The sequence below is a fragment of the Microplitis demolitor genome, chromosome 8, assembly GCF_026212275.2.
Source record: "Microplitis demolitor isolate Queensland-Clemson2020A chromosome 8, iyMicDemo2.1a, whole genome shotgun sequence".
Classification (NCBI taxonomy): domain Eukaryota; kingdom Metazoa; phylum Arthropoda; class Insecta; order Hymenoptera; family Braconidae; genus Microplitis; species Microplitis demolitor.
The window spans coordinates 16,341,811-16,361,096 of record NC_068552.1 but is presented as its reverse complement, the minus strand read 5'-3'; the positions used below and the strand labels follow the sequence as shown (position 1 = coordinate 16,361,096).

The following is a 19,286-nucleotide window of genomic DNA, read 5'->3' as shown; positions in this document are numbered from 1 at the left end:
TTAATAATGAAGTAAAATCGGCCTTTCATTGTTCCTCACTGATAAACAATTATATTATACGTAAATCAAATAAATTTACGTGACTCATTAACAAATAACACAACGATGTGATGGAAAATACTTGTTACATTATTCATAACAATCGAAAGAAAAAAAAAATAATAATAATAAAAGAATTTAAAGAATTTCATGACTCGTGTTCAACATAAAATGCTGCTTTAAGATAAATCTTAATGCAGAAAGTACTATATATACTTGGAATAAGAAAGGATAAAAAGGGCAGAGGTAATAAAAGGATGGTATTATACCAATCATGATTTTTCCGTTGGTATGTAGGCGCGTGTATATATATATATATAAGTAAGAAGGTATATAGATATGTACGTAGTTGTGAATCTGGATTGCACGGATTCCTGTGAGTAGGAGGAAAATATAAAAAAAAAATGTTGGAAGTAAATCCAAGGAATCCTTCGATTGGCAGAGTAATCTAGTGGATGGCTCGATATCACGATCTTCAATTTCCTCTCGTCGGCAATCTGGACAAGATTTATAAGTAAACCGTACTACGAGACCAATTGGCTCTAAATTTAAACTATATATGTATATATATATATATATATATATATATATACATAAACCAGTAACACTATGACTTTATTAAGTCTTTAATTTTTTAAATTATTTCATTTTCATTTTCGTTATTATCGTTATCATTTTTTTTTATTTTTGCTGCGCTCTGATATAATTTTAAACGATATCACGTAGCTGCACTTAATTCAAGTCCGATCACGTTCAAAGCTCAGCTGAGTTTCAGTTCGTCGTGACGGATTTCCAAGCGAACTGAAAATAAAAAACAGTCCGGTGTATCCAGTTGCACTTCTCAGATTTATTATATATATATAACAAGGTATAACTTTAATATCAATATTTTCTAGTGTCCCCGAGTACAGTATTTTTGTACATGATTCACGTATGTTTCAGTGACTTTTATTTGTGTATAGAAATAATAAATAAGGAAAAATACAAATACAAATTCAATTGATTGTATTGTTAGCTGATCAGTGACATTCATCAATGACAAAAGCTGCCGAGAGAAGTTGTTTGGTAAAATTTATTGAATATTTGATTCAAATAACCACAAATAATGTACCTTTCTGTACTATTTTGTTCGCTTCACTTCAGTCTTACATTATGCAGTAGTTTTTTTTCTCTGTTCTTTAACTTTTTTCTTCAAACCGCCTCTTTTTTTTTTATAGAAATTCATCTATATATAAATTTATAAAAAAGCTTTCAAAGCGAATCTTATTCACTTGGTTGATTGGGAAAAAAAAAAAAAAAAAGAAAAAATATAAAAAACTAAACGACGTGACGCAAAAACGTAAGAAGAAAACGAGAGGAATTGAAGTAGTACGAACGTTAGATGAAGAGTACAGTAGTATTCGAGTAGTAAAAGTAAGGAATAAGAAGTAGAAGTATAAGCAAAAAATATCGGTGCTCGGCAGCAGCAACGGGAGTAGTTCAGTGCTTGCCACTAGATAGCGCCCAGCCACTTGTGTCGTCCCTGGTAAGAAATATATTTCAGAACTCTTATACTAACCTTGACTATGTTTTTATTCTAGCACTGTTTATTTCATGGATCATCTATCAAGTGGAATGGATCAGTGAGACTCCAACCCATTAAAAAAATATTTTTTACGAGTAGAAGTCGTAAAACGTGTTAGTCATCACACAAAATGATTTTAGTGCCTTCGACTTACATAAATATTATTAGTTTGGTTTATCACCGGCCACGGAAGTGGGGTTACACCTGCCATGCCGAACTGTCTAAACTCAGTAAGCAAGAGATGGATAAAAAATCCGAGGAAGAAACTTCTAGTATGAGTACATAACTCACAAGTAAACGGTGACGTTGCTTGAGGCAACGAGTGAGTACACAGAGAACAAAAAAAGAGACGAATATACATTTGTACCCAGAATAAGAAGAAGGAAACAAGACCCTGTCATTGGTGCGTTTTTACCACCGGCTATATCTGGTATATATCGATAATGATATGCGCCCTATCCTGCATTTCTTCATCCGCATCCTCATTTTCATCTTTTTATAAAAGGTATACCACTCGATAAAAAGACAAGCTGATTTATGTCTTTATAAAAATTTTCTTATCGATAGATTTTAAATATGTATCATTATATAAATCCTCAATACATATTTATCATGTATATATACTGAGGTTATTTATTTAATTTTCTTTATAAACTACTAAATGTAAAAGGATAAGAATACATCATTACCATTAAATTTAATCAATTGATTTTATTTGTATTGCGTTGTACGGTGTATAATAATATTGCCAATTTACATAAAACCAATTGGCAAAAGGGTCAATAGAAAATAGACATGAAGAGTGTAGTTTAGTAGTATAAGAAGTAAATGTGCAAGGTCGTCTGACAAAACATCGAGCTAGAAAATTAATAGCTTATGAAATGGCCTTCCGACTACTCCTAACGTCTTGGATAGAAGCTACAGTAGCACACAATCCACTCTCTTTCTCTCTATCTCTCTCTCTCTCTCTCTCTCTCTTGAGCTTTCAATCTTTTGCTCTTTGCTCACGAATAGAACACACCACACGAACTCGCGTGTTAAGCACCCTCAATTTTAGAACAACCAAACTCAACTACTGAACTCCATCCAATCGTGTATCTCGGTGGTCGACGCCGGTGACGGTGACGGTGACGGTGGTAGCCTGATGACGTTGCAAATTCAAACGACAAACTTGTATGTTTAAATCTGATATATATGTATGGATATATATAACTATTTTTAAAGTATACCCTGTATACTTGTTTCCTTAACTTTCTTACTCTATCTATCGACGACACGGTACACAATATTTTTTCCTTAAATAAAAATAAATATCATTTTACATTTCAAATGTACATACAATTTATTTTATTTATATATGTATGGATATACGTATTTATGTATATTGAAGAGGGACGGCAACTTCGATCTTTTCATTTCAAATACTTTTTATGAATTTCGGAAAATTCTTATCGAAAACAACATCTAAATATTCTGTTATTTTTATCCGCCGTTCTGTGTTGAGAGGAAATGTCTAATAAGCTATAGAAAAAATATATTTTTCAAATTTTTATCTTTCATTAATAAAAAAGACCTGTAACTATATTTATTGGATTTCGTAATGAATGTACGAAAAAATATAAAAAAATAAAAGCTTTCAGGAAATCGTTTAATGATACACTGGTAGCTACGCGAATATAGTACGCGGCTTCGTTCGAATTAAAATTTTTTGTATGAATATAAAAAAAAGTCGATTTTTTAATCACTTTAAAAGGCAGCGATCTCGTTAATGCCTAAAATTAAATGAGATGTAATAATTTTAAAAACTCTTGAATCGAATTTTTTTTTTTATTTCTTCACTTTCAATAATTTCTCGTTGACAATCCGTTTGTTAATCCAGGTGAATCGTCATCGCAACGACCTCGCTGCCGCAAATCCATTTGCAGTCGCACAGTCGCATAATACAAGACTCACACACAACAGGTTTATGTATGAATAGGACACACGAACAACGATGGATGTAAACCCGGTGTTTCAATGCACGCGGAATCGAACGTAAAAAAAGAAGAAAAGGTAAAAGAGAAAAAAAAGAAGGCAAGAATAAAAAAAAAAAGGAACGATTGAATCGCAACTGAGTCTATTGTTGAGCTTTAGTTGAAATTCCGTGCTTTGTTGAGTCACGTAGTCCCTGTAGATTCATTGGCGATAAACTCCCGTCATATTTTTGCCTCGATGAATAATATCATCAGGTACTACACCTACACATACATCAACATCACGTACAGTAACTCGGCATGTTGACTACATGACATAACGATACAGTCAAACACTAACGATAAAAAATTAATTTTTTTTTTTAAACCCACCCTTGTTAACTCCATCTTTTAATCTCTTTATTATTTTATTTAATAATGTCAATTAGGACGGCCGACCCTTGGACGATTAATTAAAACCCATAAATATTGTTAGAGAGAGTAATATCACGATTGTCGGCAGAGAATAAACAAGTTGCAAATGAGAGCAAAGGGAAAAAGATGAGTGAGGTTGAACGTCGAGTACTCTTTTTGAATTTCAATTAAGTTAATTCGAGTCCGCTGCTTATGCTCTTCTTCTACCACCTTCTCATACTCACTAACTCTCTCCTCTTCATATATATATTTATATATAATTAAGTTCTCTCGGGTAAGTTAACTATATACATTTCAATACGCTCGGAAATTATTCGGACCGATAAATCCTTTTCTGTCTCTCCCCACTGTACCACTCAATACCATACAATTACTATTATATAGTGCATGTGCTATAACAGCACGTCTACGAGAGCATTAAATCCACAATGTTTTGTATTGTAGTCATTGGTGCATAATCATCACCTTCCATCCTTTCGCGATGCTCATTCAGTCGACGCAAACGATGATCAAGTAGAGAACTACTAGACAAAGGAACAATACTGAGGAATTGATGAAGATTGACATTAGTATTATTAAAACGAAATCGTTAATCAAATAAATTTCATTTAATCAGTGTTAAAAATGGACTCAATTTAACTCCGCGCATTGTTAAAATGAAATAACATCAGTGTAGGCGATGTTAAATCGGTGTAAAAAAAATTTAATAAATATTATCTGGAGGAAATTTAAATTTTGCCATGTACTTATTTAAATAATTTTTATGTTGTACGCAACTTTACACCCACCATTTCAATCACCAGTAATTTAATTAATTAATAAAACACCGGAAAATTTTTCTAACACCGGTAAAAAATATTTACACCAGCGGCGGTTTTATTTTAATACCGCTCTCAGTGTTGAAATTTAACACCGAAAATTTTGACACCTACACCACCTGGACTTATCGCGGTTTTTTTTTACAGTGTGATGTCAGTGCTTAATTTCTTTCTCGTTTTTATTCATTTGTATACGTCTGTATACACGGTGACACCTGTTGAAGTCGGAAAAACTGCTGTATAGTAAACGGAAAATAAGAATAAACGAGACAGAAAAAAAAAATAAAAAAAAAAACCCAACAAACAGAATGCGCTATTGGATAGGAAAAAGGTCATGAGTGTTATTGTTGTTGTTACTGTTGTATATAGAAGACATAGGTCATCGGGTTGTAGCAATGAGCGATTGATACAGATTACTAAAACGAAAGAAAATAGTATGAACGTACATTTAGTGATATATGAGTATTTTAAAATAATAGAATGAGATGAGTAAAGAAAAAGTCAATTTAATATAAAAACGCTTGGGGATTTTGTGTGGGCGTCGATTTCAAATAAAACAAACTTTGGTATGAACGTTTGGTCTTCCGAACATCCCATCGTTAGTTACCTGAATATATTGAAATAATATTTTCTCAAAATCTCTTACAAATTGGTTATTATATTTTATATTTACATAAAAGTTCACATTGTTCATTTTATTACTACGTCAACTTTAAAATTTTTTTTATTAGATGATAAAATTTATTATTGCATTAGATTTACATTATTAGGTAATTTTTGTGGGATTGAAACAAAGAGGATCAGAGGTCAAAAGGGCAGAGGTATATTGAGGTACAGCCAGAGGTAGATACGCTGCACACATCGTATGGTACAGAATAAAATACGATTTAGTTTTTTTTTTTTCTTTATATATATATACTGGAGGGATGGTACATATATAAAATATAAAATCGAGTGGTCGGTAGATGGCATATCCTCGTCGATAGTGATATAACTCACTCAGCAGTGTATTCTTTGTATATAATGGTATATCCATACAATATGTGAGACTAGACCAGTATTACTAGTACTACTACTACTACTACTCTTGTATCTGGTGGCTTTAGCGTACTAGTATAGTGGGTAGAAAAGCTCTTTTTTCCATTTTCCTCGTAATATAGTAATATAATATAACTCTCTCGTTCTATGCTAGTATACTGAACAAAAGTAGCTCGGCCAATGCACTGAGATCTTCTTTATCCTGTCATTTAAAATGGATTGTATTTCGTTGAATTGCGTCATATTGCAAGAAAAACGGGGATATTTATTCAAAAGAAATATATATATATATATATATGTATAAATTTACTTGTATAGATGTACATACTTATATATATTATATGTATATATTTGAGACTAGAGAAACTATTGTTTTGATGAGAACAATGTGATGCTGAGTAGAGAGACAAGTAATCTCAGTTTCTGCCTCGCTTATTTTGATCTCTCAATTGGATGCAGTATTGTCTGTCGTGTAATTTTGAAAGAATAAACATATATAGTTATATTCTCTGTGGTGTACTTTCAAAAACTTAACTTTTTTTTTTTTTTTTTTTTTTTTTTTTTTTTTTTTTCAAGCATATTTCATTTTATTTTCAGACTCTTTTGACAATGACGGAATTTTATTGTTTTTCAAATATATATATTTCTATTTTATTAAATAATATTCAACATAGGCGATCGATGCCGCGCATGATTGAATAAATAACGGGTCGATGAATCGCTGTGAATTTATTCATAACACTCCTACAATTTTTATTTCGCTTTTATTTATTATTATTATTATTTTATTCTTTTTTTTATTACCATTAGTATTATTAAATACATATATATTTTACATAGTTGAAAAGCCACAATTTTTATTCATTGAAATAAATTCCAGTGATTTAAACAATAAATTTTCCATATATTTTCATTTATTCCTATATTTACATCTGCATATATATATTTTAGTCATTCATTATATTTATACATATAAAATATATTTTTACCCCAAAAGTATTCATTTGCTGAGTTTATTGATAGAACAATTTCTGATAATAAACATATATAAGTTAAGCATGAGTAAGCATTAAAATCGATTATTGAGAATACATAAGGCCTGTTATGTACGTGAATGGACGTAAAGTCAATTAAGCGAGTACAAACAACTAGTTTATGTACTTACTCAACTCGTATGGCACTTCTCATCTCATCCTCATCATCAATAGCTATACCTCTCATTGCCCACTACTCTGTACTCTCGTCGTAACTGCACACCCTTAACGTCATCATGTTATGTTTGATCATCAACAATATATACATAGCATATCATGCCGTCATGTTCAACGAAAGAATGAGCGACAAAAATATACAGAGAGAGAGGAGATGAGGAAGAGGAAGAAGAAGACAACATCTAATCCGATATATTGCTTTAACAAAACATTTAGACGTATAATCCGAAACATATCAATACCGTTATGTTGCTATGTGCATATACAAGATATAAACTGCATATGTACGGGCGTATATATGCATAAATGTATGTATGTAGGCGTTTATAACTATATCCGGGAGATACAACGAATAGATAAATTTCCAAACAAAACAGAGAGATATGGATGCAAACAATTAGTCAAGTGCTTTAAATGCACCTCAAATATTTCAATGAAATTTCGTAACCCAATTGATCCTTTTGTAAACGTAAATCTCTCCCTCGAATCCCTTTATATTATTTCAATTGGTATTTTCGTAAGAATTCTATTCACTTGAATGAATTCACCGTTTATCCGATAAATTTATTGATACTCAATTATCACGAGTAAAAAACTTTTTATCTCTTAAACTACATTATTCAGTGTCTTATATAAAAATAAATAAACTTTTTTTTTGTTCGAAATTCAATTCAATTTAATTTAATTAAATAAAAAAAAAATATACTCACCTTACCATTTTATTTAATCTCAACTAAATTACCATATAAGAGTCGATTCTCTGCTAAGAATTTAATCGCCTGAATGACGATGAGTGTGTTGTTTATATTACACACATCACCGAGTTATCCACAGTACGCCAAGCACATTTATAAACGAATAAATCAGTACGTCAATTTTTTTTTATATTTTTTTCCTACCAGTCGCTTTGCCACACATGACAATATCACATTTTTTATTTTTCAATCGAATTATTTTTTTATTTGCATATTAATTACACTCCCCTAACTCGATTTTCTTCCTTCACGAGTCATTTAACCACTAGACTTTTAATTTTCCATATATGCTCTATTATTTACACATCATTTCATACCACAAGCGGTTTTTAAAAATTACTTTATAAACAAATAAATAAAACTTTTTTAATCATTTAAATATTTTTTCCTCTGAATGCTAATTTCTACTCTTTTATTCCCGTCGCTAATTACCCAGGCCAAGTAAACATTTGCCAGTGAATTAAAGAGGTAAAAAAAATTTTTAATTATTCAGAGACCGGCAACAATTTGTCGGTAGATAAAGAGGCCAAAAATAAAATTTTATATCAACGTTATCACACATTAATTTTTAATTACACGCAATTTAAGTACGTGTTAATTACTCCTTCATATATATTTATTTATATGAAATATTAACATATCGACATGCAAGTCTGGTCATAATGAATGCTCACGAGAAACTGTCGTAAAAAAAACTAAACTGCAAACATGAACGCTTGTATTTATAAATTAGTTGCAGTAAGACGACAATCTTTGTCCCATGAATACCTATCTTGGTTTAACAAATTAACCACAACATATATGTGCATCATTTATATGTATGTATATAGAGCGTATTAGAGATACAATGGCTTGAAGTCATATTGTGTTGAATGTAAGAAGGAACGTCCGTGACCCCATCTAAAATATACTCAGGTATTTGTTCCATTATTATTCTCTCGATAGCTCTTACACTCACTAGACTTAGACTTAAATTTAACTCTAACTCTATCCCTCACGTTTTCACCCTCAACGTCTTCGCCAGACGCCACATACCAGTTAAAACGTTAATTATTATCCCACACCCGTCTGAGCAACTCACTCTAACACGTACCATACATAGGATATAGGATATAATATAATGCGATATCGAGCTTTAAAAATTGGGTGCAACCCTATCGGCGTCGGTTACGTGCAAGTGCATCGCGTGACATGAAAGTGAGATCCCTAAATTACTAGACTGTATAGTAAATTTACATGCTCTATAAACTTATTCATTTAAATAAAATAATATTACTTTCGTTTATGCCTAAAGCTCGAGTTTAATCAACGCGATTTAACAATTTATTAAATAACTCATTGATTTATTGTCTGGATCGTAAAAGTTTTTATTTATTTCATCTTTTTTTTATTATTTTATTACAAAAAAATTTATGTTTTACATTAATATTTATCTATACTTTGTTTACTTAAAATATAAAATTATATGGGACTGATTAATTAAATTATTCAATTAAATCCGATAATTTATTTAAAATAAATTACCACCTGGATACATAACAACTAATTTAAATTGCTTTTATTAAATATTAATATTAATTATAATAATAAAAAAAAAATTACTTTTATTATCTAGATGTTTGTGTGTTGAAAAAATTATAAAAAAGCTACGTGTTAATTTGATACTAGCGATTTTTTATGGCATAGTCACCTTAATTATGTATATAAATGTATATCTATATATAATCAGATATATGTACATACATTAATATATCAGTCTTCGAATAACTAGAAGACATAATAAGTCTAATTAAAATTTTTTTCAATTAATTAATTAATTTATTTATTTATTATTTTTAAAGTAAAAAAATTTTATCGGTTACACTCACAACCGATCGTGAGATCTATATTATAAAATATATCGTTACTACTTCCATAAGGACATATTTGTCCACAGAGAAAAATCTTGACTGAAAGTAAATATTCTGATTCAAAAAAATTTTTTTAAAAACCTTAATTTCCTCAGATAAACTAGAAATCTCCTCTAACCACATTCTCTTGGCTCAAGAAAATCTTGACTTAGTTCCCAAAAACGTTTGTCTTAAAAAATATTTTCTTGACTCAAGATAACTTATTTTTTTTTTTTTTTTAGTATATGCTCTTTTAGATTCAGGAAACTCTCTAAAGCCAAAAGAGAGCATAATTATTTCACTAATCACTTTGTAGATTTATTTCATTGCTAAAAATTCGAAAAAAAAAAAAAAAAAAAAAAAAAAACTTTGAAAGCCAAAAGGGCATATACCTTAAATTATAGGGTAGAAGTATCATTGGTGGCCACTGCTCCATTTCTAGACATTTAATACTTTATTTTGATTAATGAAAAAGTATAAAAAAAAACTCAATGCAATGACATGATTAAAGTATCATTGACCAGATTTAAAAAATTAATTATGTTATAACGTCATTTACAAATTAATTTATTAAAATTTTTCAAGTATCCAAAAATAACCTTAAATAATACCTCTACCCTATGGCTTACGATTTTTTTTTTTTCAATTTTCAATTTTCAGCTTCGGAATAAGTCTACAATATGATTAGCAATTAAAAAAAATTGTATCCCTTTTTGATTTTAAATTTAATGACTAAAGCTGAAAGAACGTATAAATATATGTCCTTCTGGAGTTAGTAACGCGATATAGTACGGAAAGTTAATAAAAATAATACTTGATAATTATATCAAAATGCACAATTGTTAAAAAATAACTAGTGTATATATTGAGTAGTTATCTCGGAGAATATTTTAAAATGAATAAAACTCGAGATAAAATTTAATTAAATAGAATAAAAAAAAAATTCAATTATGGAATTATAATTAATCCTTCTTCTTTGGTTTCTTGGGATTACGCGAACGTGATTTAGCTTTGCATAATGGGCAGATTGGAGCGTTCCGATGGATTTGCTGATGACAAGACAGGCAGGATTTCATTGGAGGCGGTTGTTGCCTGATTTAAATAAATTAATTACAAAAATAATTAATTGTCGAGTAATTATCCGCTGCCAGGCATTATTATTTGTGTTTAAATTTATTTACACAATAAAAATAATAAATAGCTTTAAATATGCAGCATAATGATGCCTAAATTTGCGGATATTAACGTGGAAGATAAATTGTATAAAAATTTGAGTTATACCAGTGGTACCTGAATGTTGGAGCGGGTGGACCTGTGGCTGGTGGCAACGGTCTTGGCTCAGGTTTACTTGGCCCCTGAAGTGGTTGTGGCGCCAAGAAAGGCGTCGAACCACCAGAATGACCTGGATGACCATGTAAACCTAGTGGCTGCATTAAATCTTCACCACGAACTTCGACTCGCCATTCAGCTTTTTGCATCGGCCTTTCAAAATAACTGTCAATTCAAATTTTAATTCAAGATTTTATAAAATCTCTCAGTATAATAAATTTTTGTTATTTATTACTTTTAATCATTTAATTATTGATTACTTTATAATATTTATGTATAAATTTCAAAACTACTAAATAATAAAACAAAAATTATATTTAAATATCCTAAGAACGACGACAGTAAATCGATTTTAAATTTGATCAATAAAATGTAAATATATAAAAATAAGTAGGGCTGAACAATAGAAAAAAATTAATGACAAAATACTTTACTGTAGTTATAATAAATGACTATTCAGTAATTATACTTACTCAGGAGCTATTAAATCTGTTTCAGTCTCATATAGTTCTGGCAGTCTGTCTAAATTGAAGTACTCTCGACGCATACGATCAATGTCGTGTTTAAGAGGCTGGTATTCATTGTTATGAATTAACTTAGCGTGTTCACGTGCACGGTTTCTTGCTTCTTCGGCTTGTTTTATAACAGATTCCATCTGCAATAAAATTTATATTTTTATATTTTTATTTACCGCTGACAGCTTTATGCCAGACAATAAATATTTACCGCATTAATGTCAGCATGTATTTGACGTAATTCTTCAACATGAGCCATTTTTTCTTGCATAAGTAAATCCATTTCCTGTTTATACTCCATCAAACATTTATCTTCTTGTTCCGTTTGCTCAACCTCTTGTATAATTCTTTGTTTCATTTTCTCCAGCTGTAGTGTTTTGGATCTATAATTATAAATTTATAAATTATTTCATTGTTTGTACAAAATCCATCTTAATTACTCACTACAAACATGGAAAAAAAATTAAATCATCAAATTCTTTTCATGTTAACCCAACATTCCTGCGCCAAATATAAACTTTAAAATAAATAATTCAAATTTAAATAGATTGTAAATCCTACAGATTTTCTCAACAGATGGTGACTTTTCAGTATTAAATTAATGACCAAAGGGAGGGGCTTCCTCCAAGATAATTTAATTTTAACTCGATTATTAAAACAAAAAAAAATTTTAAAAACAATTACCTGACATCCTTGAGAGCTTCAAGTTTTGCAAAAATCACCGATGTCTCAGCAGCGGACATTTTAAAGTTACTGAAACTTTTTCAATTATAAAATAAACAAACTACAATTAACTCGAATTAATTAATTAATCAATAAAACCTCAGTCGACGTCAGTAACTTTAATTTAATTTAAATCAAATTTAAATTATCGCGCTTCCTACAAACAATCAAGTAAATAACAAACTAAATTCAAATTCCCGTCAACACACAGTATAAATCTTGTTTCATTGTCTTTACAATGCAATTCTCAGTGTTAATAATAAACAATTTGCATTGATCACTTTACATTAAAAAATAATTATTAGTTTAAGTTATCAACAAACTTAATATTTAAATTACAAATATTTTTTCATTTTTTAAAAATACAGCTTAATAAAAATATTTTAATAAAGATCCGGGATTTGTCGTGATGCAGCATCAATACAATGGACACGACGCAACCATTTGCCATTAAACCGTAAAATCTGTTTTTTTATCTCTCTTTCTCCAGCATCCAACGATTTAACTCTTCAACACTTATTTTATATACTCATCTCTGTTTATCTTCTCTTGCAGTTTGCAATCAAGGAATCAACCATTAACTACGTGTGAATGAGTATATAAACTCAACGCACTATTTTATCAAGCATCTGCACTCAGCTTTTCACGGCGATGATGTTTTCTGTCGTCTGATGGCGACTCTGTCGTCTTTAATGCAGAGCATCCGTATCCAAATAAACTGGTGATCATGGCCAAGTGGTCCAGCGTAAGATTTTGGGCTCTCGAAGTTGATCTTTTTGATCACTGACCAGGCGTGGGTTTGAATCACAGTACCACTGTTGCAGAAAGCAGATTCAAAGCAAACAAAAGCATTCCAGTACACCTGTACATTAAAAACAACAAAAACCTGAAATATTCTACAGCAATTCTCAGTAGACGAACGATTTCCATCATCTAGATTCCAAATATTGGTGGCTAGACAATACAGCAGCAGGCATGACAGAACTGGAAACCAGGCAAAAAAGAAAAGAACAAAAACAGAAACAGAGTAAAATTTCAAACTCTGTATATATGTTTATTTATATTTAACATGTATCATCTGAATAATTAAATAAACTTTAATTTAAAAAAAAGTTCGAATCCTAGTGGAGCTGAAAGAATTTTTCACATAAAAAGCGTGAGGTCTTTCGGTCACGTAATTCGTCCTGTCAACGACCTTTGAATTAAATCTGGTGAAAGGTCACCTCACCTGTCCTTTTTTTTCTACTCAAAGAAATCTCACTCGTACAATTAATAACTATTCCGCAAAAACTTTTTTTAAAGGAAAAATTTTTTTTTTTATTCTGCTTTTAGAAAACGATAAAAATAAATTACAAAGTCGGTTGTCGTTACCCCTTATGATAAAAAAAATATTGACAATAATAATCATAGCACATGTTATATTTATTACATATATTTATAACATACTGTTTACATCTTTATTTCGGTGTATTTGCTTATTTATTTTTTCTTCAACTTTTAAGCATGATTTTTATAAGAACAAGTCTTATGATGATATTTGAGCTGCAGTCAACAAATGACACGACGTTGCGAGCTAAATATTTATGTATAAATTTATAATTATGATAATTATTAATTAGTTAATTAATAATTAAACAAAAAATAAAAATAATAAGAATAATAAAGTAATGAAATTAGTGGACAACGTTGAGACGTCTTCCACGACGTTTTTGTAGTCTTATTCCACTGGTAATGATACCACCGCGTTCGGTATTGCCGATGCGTTCGGAGATCGGAATACCGTGACCGTCAGGGGGACCAGAGGGTCCACCAGGTGCAAGACCACCGCGACCCATGTGGTTGCGAATACCTCCACGATTTCCGTGACGATGACCGGGACCAGCGCGATTGGGTCCGTCGTTAGAACGACCACCGCTCGTTGCCCATTGCTCGTAAAAACGTTCAGCCTCCAGCCACTCTTGGTATTTGTACCACCATTCTTCCCACTTGACGTAGTCGTCGAGACTCAAGTCCCTCAAATACCCACGTGCCTTGTAGTAATCATACCTAACACGCACATCGTCCCAGCAGTCAAGCCCACGTGGTCCTTGTGCAAGTAAAGTTTCCGGATAGTGTCCAGGTGGTGGTGAATCGTATCCTAATCTTGCGATTCTTTCTTCCCCTTCTATTACAACTTTCATTGAATTTTCACCGTCTTTTGTGATACGCATGTTCTCCATTTCTCGTCTGTCAACGCTCCACTGTGCCATTTTACCAAATCTACTCCAAAAAAAAATTTAGTTTAAATCTTGGATACAAAAATTTTTGAATGATAATTAATTACCGTTCTGATAAAGTCATTCGTGGAGGTCCAGTTTGTGAAGCATTTGATGAACTATCGCTGTCTTCACTGCCAGATGATTCTGCTGGCGGTGGGTGGACGTGAACTGCTGATACCGGCTGATGCCCTGAATGTGTTTTTTCAACTTTAACTGGTCTCCGCATCTACAAAAAAATTATTACTATAAATAATTAACTCCTAAGATCAACAAAGCCTATTTGATACTATTGTAATTTTTAAAAAATTCAGTTTATAGTCTGAACATCTCCTTGGTCATGGAACCAAGTGATGATTACCAAAGGAATAGGATCAGGTACCCTGGGATCTTCAGGCACCCTACTATTGTGATGTTTTTCTTTGCGACGAGCCCTAGCTTCTTTTGCCTCCTTCTCCTTGAGCGCTTTATACTCCTTGTGGTGCCGTGATGAAGGTGGCTGTGGTTCAGGTGGTGGAGTACGCGGACGCGGCATAGGTGGCGGCGGCCTCGTTGTCGGTCTTGCTGTACGTGATGGCACAGCCGCCCGCGAACTCGACGACGCGGCTATTTCCTTCGGGTGTGCTCGCTGTCGTACCGGCGTTATCGACCTCGATCGTGATCGTGACTGCGGCACAACGCGACGACGTTCCCTCGGTGAGCACACGGAACACGAGCGATCTGAGCAAGTACTACCGGTGCTCGGACTACGCGCCACTCGTTGCTTGCTGTTGTGAGTCCTTTCTCGCGGTGATCTTGGACTACGTGCTCCACCTCCGCCTCCTCCGCCTCGTGGACTGTGTGGACTTCGTGGACGTGGACTACGTGGACTCCTCGGATGACTACGACTAGCGCTTGTCTCACCGCTGACAGCACTACCACCAACATACAATTCTTTGTAACCGCTGTGACGCCAACGATTAGGATCACGTTCTTCAACTTCCAGTAATTTTTTATTCCAATAACTTGACTGTGATTCTCGAGCTTTGCGCATTACGTTGTCCAATTCCTTACGTTTGCTTGACGATGGTTCTACATGTGGTCGTGACTGGGATACACTTGTATCCATTCGCAATTTGCTGGATCCACTGGCATTACTCCGTCTCCTACTGTCGTAATCTCGTGACATCTTCTGTAATTTAAAATGAAAAATTAATTATAAAAATCGTTCATCTTCAATTTAAATTTATCATTAAATAAAATAATAAAAATTACCGTTGATGAAGTTAATTAATTTATAGAAGATGCCGCGTTGAATAATCAGCCTTCTTCAAAACGCCTGCGAGAGTAGTGAAGTAGACGTTAGTTCTCATTACACGATTGACCATCCAAAACGATAATATTGTTGCTTTATAATTCAGAGAACAGAATCATCATTCATTCCTGAGGTTTTTCGCCTCCATCGATACATTTTTTTTATCGTTTTGTAACCGCGAGAAACGCGACACGAAGATTCTGTATTCTTTTTTTACTGAAGCAATATTATTATAATTTTATTTATTTACTGTATTTTTTTTTTCTGTAACGAGGATGCGACACCTCTCGTCGCTTTGACAGCGATCCATATTGACATTCCATGCTTTTAATACAAATTACTTTCCCGCGATTTCGCGGACACGACAGATCTTTAGACGAGAGAATCATCCGCTACCTTCATCATCATAAATTAATAATAACAATTAATTATACGACTGAAACATTATCCGGACAATGCCTTCGCGAAAAAAGTACTCTTGTCATCCCGAGATCCGTAAATAGCATGACCGTACAAAAATATCTCATTGGCACTTAGCTTTATTAATTTAAAAAAAAAAAAACAAAAAATAAAAAAAAAGATAACAAAAACAAAAAGACCACAAGTTTAAATTTTATTTTTGTTTCATCAAAGCAGGTCAAAAAAAAATATGACGTGCTCATATTTTTTTTTTTCATCCCGATCAAGTCCCGTATGTTAACACGGTCCCGAAATATTGACACAATCTCACCATATTCACGACAACGATGACATTAATAACAACATGTGCATAATTAAAAACAATTAATTTGTCAAAGACAATATTTTTTTTAAAAACAATTAACAAGTTGTTCAATAATACCATTTTTTAAATATATTTGTTTACTTCCTCGTTAATATTACGGCAATGTCTCTCCTGTACATCAGCAACAAAGGAATACCAAGCAAACTTACTTATACATATATTATATATATTTTTAAAAATAGTAAAAAAAATAAATAAAAAAAAAAAAAAAAAACTTATGTAAAAAGTAAATTGTAAAAATAACCGGACAACACAACAATGTCCGCGTAAGCTCGTGTCGTTAATTATTGTCACCAAAAACAGTTTTATATATTTATTTATATTGTTGTTAACAGTATTATTGTATGTCAAATAAACTTGCATGCAACTAAGAAAAAAGTGTCCTGAGTAGTGTGTGCTATATACATTTAAAGCACCAAAGTTGTAATTTAAAAAAAAATTTTTTTTAAATAATTTTAATAAATCTTACACAATAAGACGCGATGCGCGTAAATTAATGACGCCCGAAATATATTAATTACATGTATATATACTTATATAGATATATATTTCTTAAAAATAAATATATATGTATACGTATATAGGTTTTATATATAAGCATTCGCGGTGAGCCACATAAGGGGCTAAGTGTTAATATTTTTTTTTTTGGTTACTGCACTCACGTTTAAATAATTTATTCACTCCGGCAATAGCAATAATCAAAATTGCATTTTTGAATTATGTTTATAAACAACAACTTCACGTATTATTTATACTGACCAGTATATCGCGATATCAATTATAAAAATGACAATCAAGGATAACCAGATTTTTTTTACGTCAACTCTCGTCGTCCAACGTCAAGGATAATATTGTTACTGTAGACGACAATCAACTTTAAATTTGAACCTCTCAAAATAAACCTCGACAATCTAGAGCAGCTCTGCTGATAAAATTTAACTATGAGTTTTTAAAAATTGCCGCGCTTTCAAGTGTGGCGCCAAAGTTCAATTCTTATTCGCTATATTATTGTTTGTTATTATTATAATCATGTGGTATTGTTGATTTTAAATTATTCTGACAGGTTATAATTAAATAATAATAGAACTTTAAATGATAAAGAAAAAATGGTGATAGCAATTGGATTTGAAGGGAGTGCTAATAAATTAGCTATTGGGATAATTCGTGATAATGAAGTACTTTCGAATGTCAGACGAACTTATATTACACCACCGGGTGAAGGTATTTAACCTCAACTGATAAATATTATTAATAATAATTATTATTATTATTTATCAATTTATTAAAATTTTTTTTAATGATAGCAGTTAGCTGACATCTAACCCTTTTAAAAACTTTGAAATAATAAATTAAAATGTTTATAAAATAAAAATAAAAAAATGCATGTTTAGACAATTCAAAATTCAGTACATGCATTTTTTAAAAATTTTAATTATTTAATTTTTATTTATGTGTAATTAAGAAATTGTATGTTTACTACATTTACACAAATTTTTTTAAGGATTTCTACCAAAAGAAACAGCAGCACATCACCGCGCGCATGTATTAGAAGTTTTAAAAAAAGCATTGAGTGATGCTAAGTTGACAATGACAGATGTCGATGTAATTTGCTACACCAAAGGTCCAGGAATGGGCGGACCACTGACAGTTTTGGCTCTCGTCGCTCGCACAGTTGCTCAGCTGTACAACAAACCCATGGTGGCTGTAAATCATTGCGTGGGTCATATAGAAATGGGTCGTTTGATTACTGGTAGCAAGGATCCAACGATTCTGTATGTCTCGGGAGGTAACACACAAATTATCGCGTACTCGCGCCAGAGATACAGGATATTTGGCGAAACGATTGACATTGCCGTTGGAAATTGTCTTGATAGATTCGCCAGACTGCTGAAGCTATCAAATGATCCTAGTCCCGGTTATAATATCGAGCAGATGGCTAAGAAGTAATTACTCGGGTTAAAGTTATAACTAAATATATTAAATTGAATTGATTTTTTATTTTATTTTATTTTTCAGTGGTAAAAAATTGGCGCCGTTGCCTTACGTTGTCAAAGGCATGGACGTTTCATTCTCTGGAATTTTGTCACATATTGAGGAGCGTTTAGATGGCTGGCTTAATACGGGAAAGTATACTAAGGAAGATTTATGTTTTTCTTTGCAAGAAACAACATTTGCGATGCTTATTGAAATAACAGGTAATATAATTATAATTATTTATTTATAAATTATTGATATGATTAGTTATAAATATAAATAATTTTATTTACGTAGAGAGAGCAATGGCCCATGTCGGTTCATCGGAAGTATTAATAGTAGGGGGTGTTGGTTGCAACGAAAGACTCCAAGAGATGATGGACATAATGTGTAAAGAGCGTAATGCTAAATTATATGCAACTGACGAGCGATTTTGTATTGACAACGGAGTGATGATTGCCGTTGCCGGATTACTGCAGTACAAAACGGGGAAACCGACCCCCTGGACCGAGACCACCTGCGTCCAAAGATATCGTACTGATGATGTTTTTGTATCGTGGCGTGAATAAATGATGTTTAAAAAAAAAAGCGTAGGTCTTTTTTTCTCTTTCTTTTTTATTTAAATTATTTTATTGTAGTTTCGTTGGTCTAGTCGATTTGAATTGATCGTTATTTGAATTAATTTGACGTAGGATAAATATTGTAGTTTGA

The 19,286-nt window shown here is 31.8% G+C and overlaps 3 protein-coding genes and 1 long non-coding RNA gene across 12 annotated transcripts; 2 read left to right on the top strand and 2 right to left on the bottom strand.

The window, feature by feature from the left end:
- The first annotated feature begins 813 nt into the window (after positions 1-813).
- On the top strand, positions 814-2,195 carry LOC103573076 (uncharacterized). Of its 3 annotated transcripts, none has more exons than XR_549153.1 (4): positions 814-907; positions 982-1,104; positions 1,257-1,452; positions 1,620-2,195. It is a non-coding gene; the product is annotated as an uncharacterized LOC103573076 (long non-coding RNA). The 3 variants fall into 3 exon arrangements; XR_549152.1 differs by having other exon boundaries at positions 1,257-1,564; XR_008404108.1 differs by having other exon boundaries at positions 1,257-2,195.
- Positions 2,196-9,361: 7,166 nt separating this feature from the next.
- Positions 9,362-12,811, bottom strand: LOC103573077 (zinc finger C4H2 domain-containing protein). 3 transcript variants are annotated; one of them, XM_008551941.2, is made up of 6 exons: positions 12,368-12,811; positions 12,230-12,298; positions 11,757-11,928; positions 11,504-11,685; positions 10,983-11,195; positions 9,362-10,793 (listed from the first exon to the last, which is right to left on the bottom strand). In XM_008551941.2, the coding sequence occupies exons 2-6, from the start codon at positions 12,286-12,288 to the stop codon at positions 10,664-10,666; spliced, it is 756 nt and encodes a 251-aa protein (XP_008550163.1). In that variant the 5' UTR covers positions 12,289-12,298; positions 12,368-12,811; the 3' UTR covers positions 9,362-10,663. The 3 variants fall into 3 exon arrangements, with proteins under 3 accessions (XP_008550163.1, XP_008550164.1, XP_008550162.1); XM_008551942.2 differs by having other exon boundaries at positions 10,992-11,195; positions 12,230-12,811; XM_008551940.2 differs by having other exon boundaries at positions 9,363-10,793; positions 12,230-12,811.
- Positions 12,812-13,669: 858 nt separating this feature from the next.
- Positions 13,670-17,529, bottom strand: LOC103573078 (serine/arginine repetitive matrix protein 1). Of its 5 annotated transcripts, none has more exons than XM_008551947.2 (5): positions 17,264-17,529; positions 15,778-15,841; positions 14,906-15,694; positions 14,592-14,752; positions 13,670-14,527 (listed from the first exon to the last, which is right to left on the bottom strand). In XM_008551947.2, exons 3-5 carry the CDS (start codon positions 15,689-15,691, stop codon positions 13,942-13,944), a joined length of 1,533 nt encoding a protein of 510 aa, XP_008550169.1. In that variant the 5' UTR covers positions 15,692-15,694; positions 15,778-15,841; positions 17,264-17,529; the 3' UTR covers positions 13,670-13,941. The 5 variants fall into 5 exon arrangements, with proteins under 5 accessions (XP_008550169.1, XP_008550166.1, XP_008550165.1 ...); XM_008551944.3 differs by having other exon boundaries at positions 14,885-15,694; positions 17,361-17,529; XM_008551943.2 differs by having other exon boundaries at positions 14,885-15,694; positions 17,264-17,528.
- Positions 17,530-17,604: 75 nt separating this feature from the next.
- Positions 17,605-19,164, top strand: LOC103573081 (probable tRNA N6-adenosine threonylcarbamoyltransferase). Its single transcript, XM_008551948.2, has 4 exons — positions 17,605-17,822; positions 18,103-18,544; positions 18,618-18,796; positions 18,873-19,164. Exons 1-4 carry the CDS (start codon positions 17,708-17,710, stop codon positions 19,142-19,144), a joined length of 1,008 nt encoding a protein of 335 aa, XP_008550170.1. The 5' UTR covers positions 17,605-17,707; the 3' UTR covers positions 19,145-19,164.
- Positions 19,165-19,286: the final 122 nt, after the last annotated feature.

Bases quoted from the DNA above. Each gene is read 5' to 3' on its own strand.
- LOC103573081 (XM_008551948.2), top strand. From the start codon at position 17,708: ATGGTGATAGCAATTGGATTTGAAGGGAGTGCTAATAAATTAGCTATT. The intron at 17,823-18,102 runs GTATTTAACCTC...AATTTTTTTAAG, and splicing joins TATTACACCACCGGGTGAAG to GATTTCTACCAAAAGAAACA. The intron at 18,545-18,617 runs GTAATTACTCGG...TTTATTTTTCAG, and splicing joins ATCGAGCAGATGGCTAAGAA to TGGTAAAAAATTGGCGCCGT.
- LOC103573078 (XM_008551944.3), bottom strand. From the start codon at position 15,691: ATGTCACGAGATTACGACAGTAGGAGACGGAGTAATGCCAGTGGATCC. The intron at 14,753-14,884 runs GTAATCATCACT...ATTTTTTTGTAG, and splicing joins TACCTGATCCTATTCCTTTG to ATGCGGAGACCAGTTAAAGT. The intron at 14,528-14,591 runs GTAATTAATTAT...TTTTTGGAGTAG, and splicing joins CGAATGACTTTATCAGAACG to ATTTGGTAAAATGGCACAGT.
- LOC103573077 (XM_008551941.2), bottom strand. From the start codon at position 12,288: ATGTCCGCTGCTGAGACATCGGTGATTTTTGCAAAACTTGAAGCTCTC. The intron at 11,929-12,229 runs GTAATTGTTTTT...TTATAATTATAG, and splicing joins GAAGCTCTCAAGGATGTCAG to ATCCAAAACACTACAGCTGG. The intron at 11,196-11,503 runs GTAAGTATAATT...TTGAATTGACAG, and splicing joins ACAGATTTAATAGCTCCTGA to TTATTTTGAAAGGCCGATGC.